At 38.4% G+C, this 19,444-nt stretch overlaps 2 protein-coding genes across 3 annotated transcripts in view; both read left to right on the top strand.

Annotated features, from left to right (window-relative positions):
* The window catches only part of LOC140224787 (uncharacterized), a 47,537-nt gene that overhangs the window by 2,937 nt on the left and 25,156 nt on the right, over window positions 1–19,444 (top strand). The window contains exons 2-3 of one of the 2 annotated variants that reach the window (XR_011900033.1): window positions 1,474–11,919; window positions 13,097–19,444. The exon at window positions 13,097–19,444 is cut by the window's right edge and continues 25,156 nt beyond it. Coding sequence is in view for 1 of the 2 variants with exons in the window: in XM_072301448.1 (XP_072157549.1) it covers window positions 1,474–2,189 (716 nt within the window). In the remaining variant the exon portion in view is untranslated. Of the gene's footprint in view, window positions 1–1,473 lie in introns of both variants that reach the window. The other variant, XM_072301448.1, reaches the window with a different exon arrangement.
* The window catches only part of LOC109041426 (uncharacterized), a 37,787-nt gene continuing 25,156 nt past the window's right edge, over window positions 6,814–19,444 (top strand). Inside the window, exons 1-2 of the mRNA XM_072301449.1 lie at window positions 6,814–6,946; window positions 7,775–19,444. The exon at window positions 7,775–19,444 is cut by the window's right edge and continues 25,156 nt beyond it. Of these exons, the coding sequence (XP_072157550.1) occupies window positions 6,820–6,946; window positions 7,775–7,977 (330 nt within the window). The 5' untranslated portion in view covers window positions 6,814–6,819 and the 3' untranslated portion in view covers window positions 7,978–19,444. The remainder of the gene's footprint in view (window positions 6,947–7,774) is intronic.

The raw sequence follows: 19,444 nt of genomic DNA, 5'->3' as shown, positions 1-19,444 counted from the left end.
CAGGCCGTAAAGCCGGCTGATAGTGTTATCCCCACTGGGTTTCCAACTAATTTCCCAAAAGCTGTCCGTTCTTCATTGGAGAGAAGTGCAGCACGAAGTGTAACAGACAGTCAAAAAATCCTCATTTATAATATGTGAAGTTGGTATTTTCACGCAACTACTTTCTAATGAAGAAAGCCTTAACATAAGTTGGTTATTTCCATCCTTAACCGTATTTTCAGAATATCTGAAGGATTTGTAGAAAATCTTTTCCCGAGTCCTATAAGCCCAACATTTTTGAAATTGAATAATTTGCGAAGGAGGGCAGTAGATCAAGCTCGAAACTTAAAACAATGGATCCTCTTAACAGCAAATTGTAGAGAGATGATCTTGGTTTTAAAATCCATAGGAGACCATACACCCAGAGAAAATAAAAGATGTGTATTGATCCATCTTTACGTTTTATCATTCTGCCAACAGACCATCACAGTCAATATTTTTCAATTTTGCTTATTCATTTTGGGCTGGCATGATCCTTCGTAAAAACCAAGAATATTTGTATATCAGATTTTTTGTATTGATGTTTAATTATTTGTATATGAAAAAATACTCAGAAACATTTGAGACATGTGAAAATTCTTCGCTGGAAAAAAATTGGAAGTGTAGTTTAGATTTTAAAGTCTGCATGGCATGCGCAAACCATTAAATTTCCTGAAACAAACAACATCTTCGAACAAAACGTCGTATACTCCTTGCATTGAATACAAGCTTTGATTTTTTTTCTTCACGTCTGTACTCTTGAGGGCATTCTTAAAGATAATCTTTTGAAACTGACCAAAAAATTGATGTGTGAAATTGTTATGCAAAGAGGGGAAGTGGCTCAAAGTTGAAGCCTTGAAAAGCAAAGTATTTCCACAACATGGGAAATATCACTTGAAACAGCAAGTGCCTTCAAAGTCATGTTTTCTGTATGCTTCTCTGTAAAGCTTTACTTCATTCTTTTGTTTAAATTTTCACAGGACAAGGTATTGCCAATGTCAACAACGTAGCTGGTCCATCGTCTTTTGGCGATGTTGCCATGAACAAGTTAGGGATAAACTATTTGATTTTGTCTTATGTTTTTCAAATCACACTAAGCAAAAAGTCTTGAAAAGTGTCCTATTTTAAGGTCAATAGCTTCACACTGGTAATACGGACGGGCACTTCAAACTGAGCTTCGGACGCAGGTCTCAATGTGTTTTGGAAAGAGCCTGTTGAGAAGAAGATTTTTTTCACTGAGACACTTGAATCTTCAGCTAGACTACGGTGAATAATGATACCACTAAGTTTTTTTTGCCTTTAATGATGGCTTGCAAAATTTACAGTTCTGCCTCGGTTAAAGATACTGTCCAAGGAATCGATATTGGATCTTTTAGAAGCATGTTGTTTTTTTCTACAGTCGTTGCCGGTTTGGAGTTGTAACTAGCTTAACTTGAAATTTTTTTTGCATTACAGATGCCGTCAGTGAGCGTAGGAGGGGCAGCAGCTCTCGGTCTCGTTCCAGATCTGTTCGAGGTTTCACACGACCTGTAATTGTCCTACCGGGACCAGCTGACTTGGTGACAGAAGTCATGAATTCCAGAACGGTGGATTTTTACGACCAAAACAATTTGCGGAGCCATGGGGTCTCATTCAATAACGCGATGACTGAAAATGAGTTGAAATCTGCTATAAGAGAAACTTTCCCTGAAAAATTGACAGGAATTGATTTTACAATTGGCAGACCAGAATTCAAGAAAGTGCGGAAAATTGTCCTCTCAAGGGGGGAGGAATTAAATGGACAGCTCTTAGCCGACCTTTTTCGCCTTAAAACTGTGTATGTTTGGCCCGAAAGGGCTTTGCCTGAATTCCGTAACTACGGCATGATTGAAGATGCAGGAGGCTACAACAGTGATACCGATAGTCAAAGCGGGAATGACACTGAGGACGAAAATGAGGAGATGCCTCCAGTCTATGAACTTCAACCCATGGCTGTGCCTGCTGAAGTTAATGTTAATATTAACCCAGTGGAAGAGCATGTACCCGTCGTTGCTGCGCCTGTAATTCAGGAAATACAAGAAGCTGTAACCCAAATGCTGGCATCGATAGATGGGAGTAATGAAATTGTTATCACTGTAGGAAGAGAAACCATTCTACGAGACTTGAAGGAAGTTTTAAACTCCAACATTTAACTTCAGAAGGAAGGTCCGAGTTATTTTTTCCAATGAGCCAGGTGCAGATGAAGGTGGGCTAACCAGGGAGTGCTTCCGCCTTGCTACGTCATCAATACAGAATTTAAATATCTTTGCTGGTCCAGAGAAAAAGAAACAGCTAGTTCCAAGTGGCACCTCTCTGAGGGAAAATTGGTATTTTTTCGCAGGGGCTGTTATTGCCTTGTCATTTATGTATGGTACTATCGCCGAATTTAGTTTCACGCATAGGCCGCTCCAAATCAAATGTAAACTGTGCGACGAGGCGCAGCGCGGTGTGGCGCGTTTCGGAGATATCGGGTGCTAACTGGACCTATCTCATCTCATGCCAACGAGGAAAACGGAGGCACATGAACAATTGACAAATCTGCTACTTTTTCAAGAAAATATCCCTCAGACAAGCATCTATAGGTGCAAACCCATAATTGACAGCGCAACAACGCGGTCACTCGAAAATAGAGCTAAAATTTCATGAGGTGCAACTGATTTTTTTCTTCTAGACACCGCCGTGCCGGCAGGTTACATGGAGTTCTTTGGGACAAAGGCGTATGCGCGCATCCGCCCTTTTTCCGGAGAACGCGTTTTCTGAAACTGGATTCTTCCTAGTTTCAGGAAATATACATAGTGTATTAAAAAGTCGTGCCCCCCCCCCCCACCCTTTTTACACAACGATCCACGTTATCTTGTAGGGATCATAGGGGAATGTAGTCACAATGTTCCGTTTTTGCAAGTATACTCTCAAAGACTTGTTCTTTCAAACTAATTAAATTTCGTGCGAAGATATTGGCTAGTACCAACGCTATGCACCTCTGAACTTTCAAATGCGATTTCCGCGGAACTACCTTTTTGAGCACACACCCTTGTTCCAAAGGACTTCTTAATTCAGGATATACTTCTTCGCGCAGGATGTTTGAAATTGACGCAAAACTGGTCCGCTGTTGAATATGAAAGATTACACAAGTATACACCGAAAAAAAAATGAATGCTTCATTAGCGAATTCTCGTGTAATATTCAGCCCTGGGTCCAAGTATGACCTCGGGTTGTCCCTGTCTCTGCCATTTTCCAGGCAAATTGGGATTATTTAAAAATGAATTTTCCAAGGAAAATTTGATTTTCTGGAAATTGATGCATGATCGAGATAAACCGAAGTAATTCTTGAATTTAGGGGCCAAGGATACATAGACACTAGCCAGACATGTATTGCATACCGCATGTCCAAAAAACATGTCTCCCTTTTTCTGATGAGAGTTTTCCGGTCAAAATGGCATTATCCACCCACGAATCATATATAAAACTGATCCGTTGTTTTGAGTCCGGAAGGACAAAAAATCATTTTATTCAGATAGCTATAATTGAGCTACTATATCTTATTTTTTGCTTCTGACCCCGAATCGACCTTTGTATTTTCCACAACCCACTAATTTTCCAAAAGATCGAGTTTGCAACAAAAAAAAACCCTTATTCAGATGCCAAAAATACGCATTTGTATAAACCTTCGGATTTCCAAAATATTGGTCAGAAGTAGGTATATATAAAAAAAAACACGGGCATTCTCTGATCTAGCAGCAAACATATAGTTAGTGGAAGGTCCTCCATTAAGGACCTAGATGAAATAATTTTTCCGTTCTTTCGGACGAAAAACAAAATGATGCGTTCCACTTGGGGCTTTACAAGCGCATTATGTCATTTGACTGGAGAAAAATTGTTATTAGAAAAAGTGAGAGACATTCGTTGGACGTGCAATAACCTGTATCCTTTTGTATTACTCGATCCAAAAAACCTTATTCATTTCTATCGGACACCAGTTCCCTCGTAAAATTAAACGTTCCTCGCATGGACGGACTGGCTCACATCTAAGAGCGTGGACCCTTGGCCGGTTAAGGGGGTGTCGTATGATATTTCCCGGGGGGATGCACCCCCAGGGAAAATGTTTTAAAATTGAGCGTGTTAAAGTAACCGATGGACTTGTGAAACGAAAAAAAAGAGAACAAATCACAGCTACCAGACGCATCCAAGCTCCGTTATTTCTAGAGATTCTGAGGCAGATCTGGCCACCTAAAATACTGCTTTTAAACACTAAAAGTCTGAAAATGATGAACCCAAGAAACATGACAGCTGGAAAGATCTTTTTAGCTTCCTCGATTGGAAAATGAAACATGCAATCTAGTTAGTACAAGGTGAAATTTTGAAGGAGAGAGAAAGGGAAAAAGAGTGTTGAGTGTAGCAAAGGACAAGGTGTTTAGTAGGGCAAGTAAAAAAAAGAGATAGGAACAAATCAATTAAATGCATCAGGTATATACGGCAGGAAGATCCATTCAGCAATAATTTTGATGGAAATGAGAATATTTTCAGACGTGACCGAACAATTGAAGCCTAACTTTGTGAGATAGCATAACCAAATTTTATTGAAATTCACAGACTGAATGCGTGAATGGCCTATTTTGGATCCAATGTTGAATACTGACTTTTTGCGAGGAAGGTGCAGTCATTTTAATGATATTTTTATTAACACTTAAATGCTGAAGCCGGGTCAAATTGCGAGGCTTCCTAACAAAACCTGCCCGGCAGATTGGATGGGGCCGGTTCACGCGAGCTTTAGATGTTGGTCTGCAAATCATTCCAAAAAAGAATCGAGTATCAAATCAACACAGTCGAAGAAAGGAAGTACCTATTTGGGCCTCTTTTTTAACTTTTCTCCCTGGATCTAAGAGACACCTCATTGGCAGCATGCGAGTTCATGCCCCGGGCCATTGCGCCTTCAATTTTGCAGATGCAACACGGACATCCATCAAGCACGAATAGTCGTATCTCTGCGCCGTGATCAACGCGAGTCCTCTCCCTTGCTCCATTTCCTTATTGTGTTGGTTTCGTTTGTCTCACTTGTAGTGGTGCTTTAAAGGCTACGTGAGCGCAACACAGTCGAAGGTAAGAAAAACGTAATCCGGCCTCGCTTTTTAACTTTTCTCGCGGATCTGACTAACAGCCTAGAGAAGAGCATATTGCGAATTCACGCCTCACGACTCACGCCATCGCGCTTTTAATTTTTCGCGATAGAGGATCACTTTCCGAGTCCAAAACACCGACGATTTTTGAAATCAAACAAGTACGGATAGAGAGAAAAGGGTTCAAAGATAAATATTTCAACTCGCATATCTCGTGAACGGTTTGTCGTAAAGCGATGATCTTAGTCTCAAAATATAGAGGAAACCACCACCTTTCAGACAATGATGACAAAATTGGTCCATTTTGAAAATGTCATCCATTGCTGTCACGTTGCCGTAGTTCAAATTTTCAATTTTTAGCTGGGGCGATACCTTTATAGGTCACTCCTAGATTAAATCATTCGTCAAAAATGACAAGATCAGGATAAATGAGTAATATGCAATGGATACAGGGAAATCAAAGTTTTCGATCATAAAAAATGTATGTTTACCTTCAACGGTTCGCTCGGTAGAAATAAGAGGAAAAAAGAGGAATTGCTAATAAAATCGTACCATTTGAGCTTTTTAAATTTAAGTCCATCCTACAGAAACGATTTGAAAAAGAGGCATGAATTTTTGTTGATGCAACGAGAGTCAGCTGAGGCTAGTCTTGTAACATTCATATGTCTCGATATTTTGTTCTTTTTTAATAATTTTCTTCGGGAATTAGCTATAATGGGGTATAAAAATGCACAACCTTGCAATTCGTGATTGGTTTGGGGGCATTTGGTGATCTTGGGACTCGGAACAAACCAGGTCCAAGTGTACCACATCCACTTTGAAAAATCATATCTCTCCTCCAACTTGTTTCCTCAGGATAAACTTGTGCTTGTTTTAAAGCTTAAACGGTCTACTTTCATCAAAAAATAGTTAGATTACTTTTTGTGCGATTCCTTCAACGTCGCAGCTAAAAAGGTGAAAAACTGAACATTTGAACTTCGGCAACGTGGCAACAATGGATAAAATTTCCAAAATGGACCAATTTTGTAATTATCGCCTGAAAGCTGGTGGTTTTCTCTACATTTTGAGACCAATATCATCTTTCTACGACAAAGCGTTAGCGAGATATTGCGAGTTTAATTTTTTTACTTTGACTCCCCTCCCCCTCCCTCCGTGATCGTCCGATTTCAAAATGCGTCAGTGTTTTAGACTCGGGAGGAGATCCTCTATCAACTTTGAAAATATTTCGAAGATCAGGCCAAGGTTGAAACGGACAATTTGGAATGAGGTCCTTTCTTCCTTGCTCTAGTCACAAGAACAAGAGGCAAGTGAGAATGGGAATCGATGCGCGATACGTCATTACGAATCTTTGTTTACATTCCAAAGAGCCAAAAACGTGAATTCTCACGGTGAATGAGTGAAAATGTCTGTGTGTGTTTCATGTGCGTCTGTGTTAGTGACTACGCGCTCACAAAGGAACCAGTGCGTCTTCATGAGAGCGTTATCAGGCAACGCGCCGCGCCGCGCCGTCGCTAAATAGTCACCAGAGACTCTGCGTGAAACTAAATTCGGCGATAGTACATCACCTCACTTCTTCTCCAATTTTCTGTTTGAAAGTATCCTCGGCGATGCCTCAAAAGCTGTTCCATCAATCAGTGACGTGTGGAATGCGACAGTTAAAAGCCAGCTGATGGCTTTACAGAAGGAAGAAGATGTTGCTATTTGCTCTGATATCTTGCAAGGAGCTGAATCTCTAAGAGCAGTAACCAGTAAAACTGTTATTTTATCAGCAGCAGACAAGGAGGAAGTTATCGGAGGTAATTACATCTATACTAGTTGCTGTTATCTGAATTAAAGTTTTTCAGTTACCTGAAAAAAAACATTTTATTGTCAATACAGAGGAATTTTCTACAACTCACTGTCCTCCTGACGCACTACACCTTGTGATGAAACAAGTCGTCTATTTAACTTTCTTATTAATTTTCACAATAATTATTCTGTAGTTTCATTTTTAAAAGAGGCATTCTTGCATTCTTTGTTACATTTTGAAATTTTTTTACTAAATTTCTTGCCCACATTTGAATGTTTTTTTCAATTCGATAGTATTTCCTACTTCTCTGTAGGTTTATTCTCAACAACGCCAGTCAATGAAATACATGTATCATCCTTATGTCTTGGTTGTTCTTTGTCACACTATCACAAGCTTTATCAACGATGTGTGTTTAAATGGGAATTCTAAGTATGGAACTTTGAAGTTATTTTTTTGGCGGTCGATATTGTTCCATGAAATGTAAGAAGACTTGTTTGAATTAAGTGCACTCTCCACTTTTAAAATGTAATAATTACAAATTACTGAAGTAGTTCATTTCTCTATTTTCATGCCTGTCCAGTGTTCTTCTGCTCTCATTCAAGCTATAAAAGCTATGACTTTATCAGATTAAATTTTCACCTAATTATTTTCGAATGACCAACAAAGTTTCGGATTGCTTCATTTATTCATTAATTAATTAATTGATCCGTTCAATCAGTCATTCTTTTTTTGAGGAACACCAATTACCTCGGTGACTAATGGAAATGTTGACGTAATTGGTATTGTATTCTTTCTTACCAATACGTATCAATTTGTTAATGTTTCTTCGTTTCAGATGCACTCAATTTCTATGCCAAACAACTACCGGCACAGGGCATGGAGCAGTTATGCAAAGGCCTCTCAACTCTTGGGTTTTTAGACATGATCAAGGGAAACCCAGAATTATTCGCAAGTCTGTTCACAATTTCCCTGTGTGGGGATCCCCCTCGTGGGGATCACCAGGGCTCTACGGGAGTGTTGGCTGGGCCCCCTGTCTAGAGCTGCCGCGATTCCGCTTCGTTGCCGCAAATAGCGTAACGTCGGAATGCGTAGCTCCTGATCAGGAAAGTAAGCAGCCAACAAGGGCAGAAGAGAGCAACTCGCTAAAATTAGGGTGACAATGACAAACCAAAGAGAGAGGTAGGGTTTTGGCTGTGAAAATTGAGTGAAGGAAGATCGCAGGCATGAGCCACAGCTAGATCATTTCTCCGACTGACTGCTCCTGCTCCGCCAGCGCGAGACCAGCTTCGCTGGCTGCCGGCCTCCGCGAGTGCGCAGACGCAAACGCATGCGCGCTCGGGCCGCAATAGCGAGGCGGAGAGGGACGTTGCCGACAATCTCAGATTCACGGAAACGTCACTCTCCGACATACCACCGACTCGGCGAAAAGAGAAAATGGACGAAAACTGAGACACAGGCTGGAGAAGCAAAAAAGAGATCGGAAATCTGAAAGATAAATTTTGAAAAGACAATATTGAAAAATGGAAGTTTGAATTTGGGGGGGGGGGGGGAGGGAAACGAAATGCTTGAAAATAGAAATTTTGAAAAGGGGATCTCTCTGTTTGTTTTGCCTTTTATTATGAAAGCACAATTTTTTTTTGTTTTTTTTTTTCACAAAAAATTTACATCAGGAAACATTATTTCACTATTACATTATTACACTTAATTCAGGAAATTTTCCATTCATAAAATTCTATTTATAAAATTTAAACAAGCTGCTGGTTCCAACACTACTGTGTTGGAGAGCTCGCCTTTGGGAAACTATTAACAACTATTAATGATTTTTTCTGAAATTGTATATGTATTAAATGAATCTTTACCCAATTATCAAAGGTTACATGCCGATGCAAAATGTTATGACGTAATTTCATATGACAAATTTTTCACATTACAATAAATAAAGAGAAATAAAGAGAGAGAAATGGAATTATCTTTTATGAATGTGATTTTGCGGCAAATGTTGCAATGGCTATTTTTGCCATCGCATTTTTGTTTTTGGCTTTCATCGTTGATAAGCTTTTTCTTAACTTGTCAACAATGTAATGAAACCATATGATTTAATTTTAATTTTTTTTTTTTAAATCAAGTCGCCAACTTGAATTAAGGTTATACTTTGTTAAGCTGGCAGTCTGAAATTCTGAATTTTTATCGGCACAGAGTTCAAAGAAACTTTAATTTAGCACGGTTTGGAGGAACGTTTCTGCCATAATTCTTACACAATACTTATGGTATACACTAAGAGCTGAAAAGGAATTCACTTGAATTTCAGCGTGGAGCTCGAGAGACCACTTCAAGCCTTTGTATGCGAGTGGCTCAATGGAGCACATCACGCCTTTGTAGGTATGGGGTGGCTCAATGGAGCACCTCGCGCACTATAAATAGCACGGAGCTCGAAAGAGCACTTCATGCATCTGTATTTTAAGGTTAAAACGAACTCTAAAGAAACTCAATGCGAGGCTCAAACGAATTCTCAAGCATTCTAAATGCGAGGCTCAAACGAATTCCCAAGCATTCTTGATGCGAGGGGCTCAAACGAATCCTAAAGCATTCTTAATATGAGGTTTAAACAAACTCTGAAAGGATCCCAATGCGAGTCTCAACCGAGCTCTCAAGCATGCAATTATTTTGAGGTTAATTAACCTTCTATGGTACCAATAACGGCAATCTTAAGGATTATCCATTAATTATGCGCAAATCTCAATCTTAGTCTTAGTAACTTAAAATTAATTGAACAAATTATTAAATCACGTCGAGGTCACCATGTTTTTTATTTTAAGAAATAATAACAATTGCAAGTACAACTGCACACAAAAACTGCATTGAAAAAATAAGAGGATGATAACATACAATTAGGTTATTTGATATAAAACCATAGCAACATGCTATGATATGCTCGGCCACTGGAAAGTGCTGCTCTCTAGTGTAGCAAACGAGGAACAATTAATCCTCAGTTGAATGAGGGAACGGAAATGTTCGACGGAGGAAAACTGTAACCCGCGAAAATTCAACTTTTAGACCTTGAAATCAATGGGATTTTGGCCGTTCCTCCGACGGCAACGAGAACCATCCATTCGTCGCCACGGACACTACCAATGCTAAAAGAAATCGATCGCAAAGAGCTCTCCCGAGTGGGCGAGCTCAAAAAAATTTCCATTCATAAAATTCTGAGGGATGTCGATGAATGGCGCCCATAGACTGAGTGTATGCGGAGTGTGAAGTAGGAAGAAACGAGTCCGTCCAAATTGACTGCGCAAAAGTAGTGGTGTCTGGAGCTTTTGATGTAGGGTTTTCTGGATCGTTTTCTAACCGAGAAAATTCGTCCTCACTGATTGAATCTAGTTGCGGAATGGACGTATCCAAAAGTGGAAGTTGATCCGGCTGCACTGAGCAGTTGAGTTGGTCCAAAAGGTAGGAGATCAGGCGCTTTCGATCTGACTTTATGATGAGGCGGTTGAGGTCAGGGGTGGATTTAGACTCGAAGTCTGCGAGTGCAGGGAACTCATTATGCAAAAATGTGTTTAGTTCACTCTGCAGTAGGCGCAAAGAAATGGTACCAAAACGCAATATAAATGCTGAGTTTGAAGACATCGCGTACTAGTGCGGGTTTCCAAAATAGAAAATTCAAAAATGTATACAAAAATACAAATTATAAAGGAGTTGAGAATTGATTAATCCGAGAGGATTTTATTGCTTTGCGTATGTATGCCTAGATAAGGCGAAAAATTGAAACACATAAGGAAATCCAAATTTATTTTTCCAAGAATGCGCAAATGCAGTGAATCGAAGAAATTGCAATGCAAATTTTTGATGGAAATTGATGAAATTTCGAATTGAAAAGTAATTAAATGTGCAAGTATGCAAAAATTAAAACGTGCAATTCAACGTGCACAAGAGGAATAAAAGAAAGAAAAAATATCTTCTACTTATTAATGACAAAGATTAATCATTAATTGAAATAATAATGCAATAATAATTGTTATAACAGTGATTGACTAATTAAAGCTAGTGTTCAAATACTTAAGTATTAAAACGGTTAGATAATGTTCATTGCTATGTGCGTGATAAGGTGCGAATCGAATCTCTGTCCTAACGAGCGAAAGAGAACGAATATCAGCACTGTATCTAGACACTATCTATCGGTTGACGTATCTTGGACGTGTCAACTCGTCGCGCGGTCGGAGCGAAACGGGTCCGATGCTCAGCTTGAAGATCCACGTTGCGAATTGAAAATTCGTGCTCCCAACGAATCCTTTGTAGAATATCTTTCCAGTACTGGTAGAATCATTAAAGGTGAATCGAGACGAATAAAATTTCAAACATCAGCATAAGGGATCTTCTCTGCCTGAGAGAATGCTAAGGCGCTTCCACCATGTGGGGATCCCCCTCGTGGGGATCACCAGGGCTCTACGGGAGTGTTGGCTGGGCCCCCTGTCTAGAGCTGCCGCGATTCCGCTTCGTTGCCGCAAATAGCGTAACGTCGGAATGCGTAGCTCCTGATCAGGAAAGTAAAGCAGCCAACAAGGGCAGAAGAGAGCAACTCGCTAAAATTCGGGTGACAATGACAAACCAAAGAGAGAGGTAGGGTTTTGGCTGTGAAAATTGAGTGAAGGAAGATCGCAGGCATGAGCCACAGCTAGATCATTTCTCCGACTGACTGCTCCTGCTCCGCCAGCGCGAGACCAGCTTCGCTGGCTGCCGGCCTCCGCGAGTGCGCAGACGCAAACGCATGCGCGCTCGGGCCGCAATAGCGAGGCGGAGAGGGACGTTGCCGACAATCTCAGATTCACGGAAACGTCACTCTCCGACACCTGGAGGATTTTTCACTGGACAGTTTCAATGTTCAATTTGACATCGAGTATGCCCCATTGGGCAGTCTTCGCTTCCGAAAGGAAGTGAGGATCATCGCCTTATGGGAAAGGTTCCTGACGGAAATTGAAGGAGGTAACATGGGCATTCTCTTTACTTCTTTTCCTCCAGTATGTTTAACTTTGAAACCTTAAAGGGTGAGAATCTCCTCACATTGATAAATGTGTCTACTGATTGACCAAAAGAAGGAGTAAGAGGAAAAATGTAACAGAGATGAGAGGCTTCGATAATAATGAAGATGTGATGCAGAGATTCTAAAGATACAGGCAGTCACCATCTTCATGCGTATCGAACGTATCGAAGTGTCTTTGTAAAGAGACTCATGAAAAAAATCTCAAAATGTTACATATGCCCATGAGAAATTCAGAATCAACCTATAACGTAATGTTGCACCTATTTTCAATGTCCTGCTTCTATTTTAGTCGCCTGGTGAAAATGGTCAACATTTTTTAAGCTTCCAGTGGAGGAAGGAGGTATTCAATACCTCAGAGAAAAAAACAAGTATAAAGTTGAAAACTTACATGGAGTCTTGTGGCACAAGAGATGTTGAAAGATGTGCTGCCAATGCAAGTTTGATGGAAAATTATTGATAGGTATTGTGATTTTTAAAAAAATCTCCATTAGGGGTTGTTGAATTATTGCATGAGGCACTGAGTGAGGAAGGTAAGGTCTGAGCTCGTCTAAGCGAGTTGCTGAGGGGAAGGCAAGCTATGCCTTGAGGTACACAAGCCTGTCACTTTTTTGCCACCCCGGATCGCCTCAAAAATGTATGTATTAATTAGGTATGAAGGTTGTTGAAAACACAACATGGCGGTATTGGGTATTTCTAAGCAAGCATTTATAAAAGTAATGAAAACATGTATTTATGAATTTTTCTTCCTCTTGCAATTCTGGATCGAGCAAGTGTAGCCTCTTACCCAAGATTAATTACACTTTGAACGATTTTTTTCCTTTTCGCTAGACTATGTGAAGCTGTTGAGGAAAGTAGATTTCCAAGAGAGGAAGAATAGAAAAGAAGAGAAATTACTCCAATTACCTTTTTTAACAAAGTGTTTTCATAAGTACCACTAATCTGTTGATTACTCATTGTTCCTATTTGTTCCCTTTTTTATTTTAATTTAAAAATAGAAAACTGGTAATCCTAACACCATTGCTGTAAAATTGCATCTTAATTTTGTGTAATGCTGGGTTATTTGGGCCCCTAAGTTCCAGAATCCTCGTATTAAGTACGTTTTTCTGGTTTTTTTTCCAGGAAATGTTGATGTGTCTTTCAAAGATATCTTTATTTTTGTTACGGGCTTGGCAAAACCACCACCATCGGGTCTGCAGCCCCGGCCAAAAATCTGCTTCAATCATGAACACACGCAGGTGGAGTTCCCATCCGCAAATGAATGTGGGAATATTCTGTTGTTGCCGACTGCCTTCACAGCAGAATATGATACTTTTAAGACTCGGTGTGCTTGGACCTTTAAAAACGTAAAGTTTTTTGACAGATTGTGAGCCATATAATTTTCTAGCTAAACAATTGAGTTATATATTTTTCTGTCTAGATTGTGAGCAGGCATATCTGTGTTAGTTAATAGATTCCGATTTCTCTTTCTTTTCCTCTTCTCAGTGCATTTTTGAAAGAAAATACACTATTGTTTAATCCTAATTTTTTAATCGTCCACACCCACCTGAGCTGGTAAGCTTGTTGTTGTTTTTTATTTCTTAAGTATAAGAAATTTTGCCCACCGATGCATTTGTCCCACCAAACGTAGAAAACTTTAAGTGATTCTTCAAGGTTCATGGCGTGCAACATATTGTGTTACAAATTTCAGTAGATTTTGAATTTTTAGCCAAAAAAAAGATGATAGCCCTGGCAAATGAGCCTAATAAATCATTCTACATCTACAAAATGGCGAAAGTCAAAAAAATGAAAGCAGAGTCCTGTTTCGAAAAAAATTTTGCATCTGATGCAGTTATCGGTTTCTGCATCCAATGCAAGGTTCTTTCTGGACAGGATTCCGCTTTCATTCCTCTGATTTTTTGCCAATTTTTTGTTGTGTAGGATGAATTCCTTGAGCTCATGCGCAGGAACTTAAATTGGTTTTTTTGGGCAAAATTTAAAAATTTGCCAAACTTTTTTACATAATAGATGCGATATACGACATACCCGTTCAAGTAGGTCAGAAACCTTGACAGATCACCTTAAAAGAAACTCTTGATCATGCCTCCTCAAAATCGATCAGCAAAAAGGCTAAATGTTGTGTATGAACATTCATTGAAGAGGTAATTATTTCTGCATTATTGCTATTGAACCCTGGATAACGATTTTGAGGAGGGATGATCAAAGGTCTTCCTGCAAAAATTTAAACTTAATTTTGTAATTCCTACGATTAGAATTATCAGTTGTTAGTAATTTTTATTTTTGAACATTCTTGCCTTTTTTTCTTGTATTCATGGGGTAAATTTGGGAACAGAATTATCTCTCACGCTGTATATGGTGGAAGAATACGCCTGGCTTAACATTATTTCCTTAATTTGATCATAACTTCAAAGACTAAATTTCACTCGTGAATAGTTTTCGATGGAAAAGATAAGCTACAAGTCTCTGAAGCCAATGAAATATTTATACAAATGATTCAAGATTGAAATCTATTTTTCCAATAGGTAATTAAATATATTTTTAATTTTTCCATAAATTTTTCCTTTTTACAGGAGAGATATTTTTGTCGCAAGTAACACCCCATAGGTATGTTAGTAAAAATACTCAGGTAGATATTTAGATGAAATTTATTTGTTTCTTCGTTTATTTATAATGGTTACAGGAGGAGTTTATTTATGTCAGGTGTCTATTTCAAATATTCCTGTGATTTTAGGTCTGTATGGGAACCTTACTGTTTACTTGGAATTCAAATAGAGATGATCTTAAAGGATCCCTAAGTTTAAGTGGCCGACCGAATCGGGATCCACAGGGTGTCCTGATTTCATCACAAAAAGATTCAGGCGTGTATTTTTCAGATTAAGGGAAAAGACTTTTCTCCCTATGAAGTCATGCAGGACGCCTGATGACGCCGGAAGATTTAAAAGTAAAACCTGTATTTTTGCAAACTGACATCGTTTTATTATTGACTTTTCATTTCTTCATGCAATCAAAATTATATTTTGCCCTCTTTCACAATGAATTTATCAGATTTGATCCTAACAAATTGAGATTTATGGACTTCCTCAAAGGGTAGTTCATGCTTTTCTTTAACATTATACTACTTTTGCAATTTTGAGGGGAGAACCATACCATTCGGTTACTTTCGTCAGTAAGTGACATGATTGAGTTCAATGGTTAAATTTTAACTTCGATGACAGGTTGTTGTCAAGTTGTCATCATTAATGTGTAGTATTGATTTATTTATTTAATTTTTTTTTGTCGTTTGACAGTGTTTTTCTTCTCTCAAAAAACGGCTGTATTCACCACCAGGTTTTGAATGATCTGTTTTTAAGGCAAGACACTTAGGCTCAAAATATTAATGATTTATTACATACATACTTCATCTTTCCTTTAACTGGTGTTAATTGATTGATATGTCACGTGCCAATATTATGGACAGCTTTTCCTTTTTGATGAATGTAATATCATACGGTACCTCATTAATTTTATGCTCACAAATATTTTAGTAATTCTTTGATTAAGTTTCCAGGGGAAAAGACTCCTTGATTCTGTGAAATGTCTGGAACTTTAGCAGTCATTTGAAATCTTCATGAACCGGCACTTTCATGAAGAAATTTGAGATTATCTTGACTTGGTGTTCTGAAAAGTAATGCCCTCTTTTTGTTCTTGGGGGAAATATATGATCAGCTCTTAATTAACTCACATTTTATAATTGTTACTCCACGAAGTAAAGAAGTAATTTTTCACGCTCGTATGGGGACAGTATCCTTCAAAATTTTGAAACACTCCGAACAACTGAATTGTCCAGCCTTCTTTTTTTTTTTTTTTTTTTTTTTGTGGGTATTTTTTGTAGGTAGCTGCTAGGCTGAAAATGACGTTTTGTTGCTTTACTTCTTTAAATGGTTAAATTTGTGGTCGAACTTCAATGTTTGGCTTTTATGATGCTATTTGTCTTAGTCTTAGTTGTTTATCATTGTCTTTTTTCATTAAAAAAAAATGGAAAAAAAAAATGAGTTTGTTTTAATATGATACTTTTATTGGTTGCCTAAAATGTTCAGCTCAGCGTTGGCAATGTTTCCCTTTGAATCCTCCTTAATCAAAGTTATCGTACGGTCGTATGCAAGGAAAGTAGACATTGTAATTCAAGCAAATGGATGGCATTCGTTGTAACTTTAACTGAATTTTCTCTATGATTTAACAATGCTAAAACGTGAAAGTCCTAGAGAACTCACCCAATAAGTGCCATTTCTGAAACATAAATTAGGAGTGGAGTCTTCATAATACGATAACCAAGAAATGCTCTTTTTCCACTTAACACCGCAATTGGAAGTCCAATTAGACTTCATTATGCAATAAGAAGCCACAATCTCGATTATCTATAAAGGCACCCATCTACATTGGGAAACTATGGACAAATTATGTTATTTCTAAGATAAGGAAGAATTCGTGGTTTCTTATCAGAAAATTCAGGTATAGAAAACATTTTACATGACTTGTCTCTTTTTGCTGTTGTGGGTAATAATGAGACGGCTATTTCACGCACATAGTGAAGAAGGACAAGTTATCTGAAACAGGCTCTAGCCGAATTATGGAATTTCTAGTTGGATATTATTTCGAAAACAAGTTTTGATTTAAGGATTACCTTTTACAAATACTAGGCAAAGGTAACGAGAATACCACATGAAGTGGTTTAATTGTATTTTGCGTTTGAAAATCTTGAAGAACAAGTTTGTCAGCAAAGATGTCACTTGAAAATACCTTTTCACCTATTTACCTACTTACATCCAGAAGTACCGACGGAAAATAAAAAAATATTGTTACATTTCGTATGCATCCTTACACTCTATGAACCATCTCTTGAAGGGAATCTATCGGCTCCTCCGATGAACTGATGAATTTTCAGATTATCAACTGGCCTTTTCAAAGTTACGTTGTTACTGGCTGATGAGAGCCAACTGTCTTAAAATTACAACCAAGAACTAGGGGAGATCCATAAAACATCCATAATAGTTTAAAAGGAAGTATTTTATTGCCACAATTTCAGCGTTAAAGCAACTGAAGTTCACTGGAGATTCATGTTATTGAATCTTCAGATTTTCTGGCACACATGTTCTCTATTACCGAAATAACTAAAACACTTGGGTTAAATTCCAGTGTCAAAGGGGCAATGAGCTAGACTTAGATTTTCTTCTTCCTTTTGATAAGACTGCCATAAAGAAACAATTCCGCTGACTTCATCCCACGTTCAAACGTAGATCTATTGATCCGTTCTTAGTTATAGGTTGGTAGAAATGAGAAGGAATAAACTGTCAAACCCGATGGTTTTATATATTGGACATGAAACTTACATCAAGTAGTTCACTTTATAAAAATATGTTTTTTTTTCATAATGACGTGTCCCGTTCTTCTTGATCAATAATAAGACTGCTCAGAATGCGTAAGTGCGACACAGTAATGGGGCAATGAATAGGATCTTAAAGGAGAGAATTTCAGGTTTTCAGTGAACAAATAAAAACATTCACAATGAAAGCAACTATCTTCTTGGTAGTTAAGAGACCAATTTTGCTGATGAGCTGATGCATCTATTCTTTCCTAAGGGAGGAATGAATCTGTTCTCTCAAGGACCATCCCTTTGTTCACTCCGTGGTCAGTAGCGAAGAGGTTCTCTGAAGAATCTGATTTGGAGTTAAATAGACAGTTTAAGATTCCGGTTCTATAAGTTCCGGTTTGACAGGACACAGGAATCGGCATTTCTAGGCCGGCTAGTGGATAGGAATTAATTTCCTAATCAAGATGATAGATTTACTTTCACCGTTTCTGGGCTATTCATCTCTGTGTGAGATACACAAAATTGACACTGCTCAATAACGTTCTTCAATTTAAAAGGGCAATTAACTTATCAAGTCACAGCCCAGAGACATGGAAATGGGTTTAGATTCTTTTTTATATGTAAACGTTAGGTTCCGAAGGAAGACAATGTTGGGACTCGGAAATGATAAGATAAAATAAATTATAATAATGTTACAAGCCATAACCTCTATTGGCTGATTAGCTTTGTTTTCCATCCTTTCCTTTTTTGGTTGCTTTATTTCAGTTTGGCAACGATGTGTTGATCGATGAGTTCATTGCTACCACGGGAATTTCGAACAGGGGGAAAAAAATATATACATTTCCGGAAGCGTGAAAAATATATGATATACATCTGTGTAAATATATATATTATTGTTTTTACGATTTTTGTCCACGCTGTCATGATCAATTATAAGAATTATTCTCTCGTTTTGAAAAAAAAATATTTTCGTTCACAAATTTCCTTCTTTTATATCACGGATGTTTTTGTCCACGGTGTCACCCCATATAATAATAATAATGAAAAAAAAAAAAAAAAAATAATAATAATAATGAAAAAAAAAAATAATAATAATAATGAAAAAAAAAAAATAATAATAATAATAATAATGAAAAAAAAAAAAAATAATGATAATAATATATAATAAGAAGTGTCTTTCGCAATACAATCTCAGAGATAGTTTGTGTTCAGTCGTTTTTTTCTGCTGTCTAGTAACGTCACTCCTCCGCTCTCAGGGCACCATGATTCTCTTGCTCATTCTCTTTCTAGACATATCCATGAGATTCGCCGAGAACTCTCCTCTAGACACCAAATCCGTGTACTTGCGCGAGCCCGGTATATTGATTGAACCCAAGAACTTGGTGCTGCATCATGATGATGTTTACCATACCACGTGGTCCTGAAATTAGTCTCTGTACTTCCAGAATCCAGAGCTGAATTGTACTCCAACTGCAAACAGCATATAGGTCGAGAAGATTTAAAGAAAGATTTCCAGGCAAGGACTGCCAAAATTATTCAGTCATTGCCAAAAACATCTTACGGTCAGGGTGATACACCTTGCACCCTACCTGGAACACATTGCAATCAGATTCTCAATCGCTCTCAGCAATCTCTCAGAAACAAGAGATTTGCGGGAATTCCAATTGCCGCCACGATATTTGGTGTAGTCTCGTTAGGCATGGGATTATATACTTATCTTTCTCAAAAGGCGATCAAAGAGCACATCGATGGTGTAGAGAGTCATATCCGGTCGGACGAACAGACCATCTTGTCTAATGCTGAGTATTCTCAAATATCAGCATCTATGTTTGCCTAGAATTATGCCAGGTCCAAGATAAACGAGACCAGCTTACAAAACACACTAGTGACAGCGGCTATCCTTTGAAATCCTGGTTGCTGGTTCCAATCGTCGGTGCAGACCCCGATTCTCCAGAGGGCCGCTGCACGGCTGCACACATTTTAGCGCGGAACTGTGTGGAAAGGGTGGATGGAGTAATTAAGAACAAGTGGCGTTGTATCCTTGGAGCTAGAGCCCGAATTTAAACTTGGAGCTGGAGGACGACTTGCCCACACCGGTGGAAGTGCCCCCAGTTGCAGCCCCT

Source organism: Bemisia tabaci, chromosome 6, assembly GCF_918797505.1.
Source record: "Bemisia tabaci chromosome 6, PGI_BMITA_v3".
In the NCBI taxonomy this organism is placed as follows: Eukaryota; Metazoa; Arthropoda; class Insecta; order Hemiptera; family Aleyrodidae; genus Bemisia; species Bemisia tabaci.
Note: the sequence above shows the minus strand (reverse complement) of the source record. Positions and strands in the feature narration are given on the sequence as shown.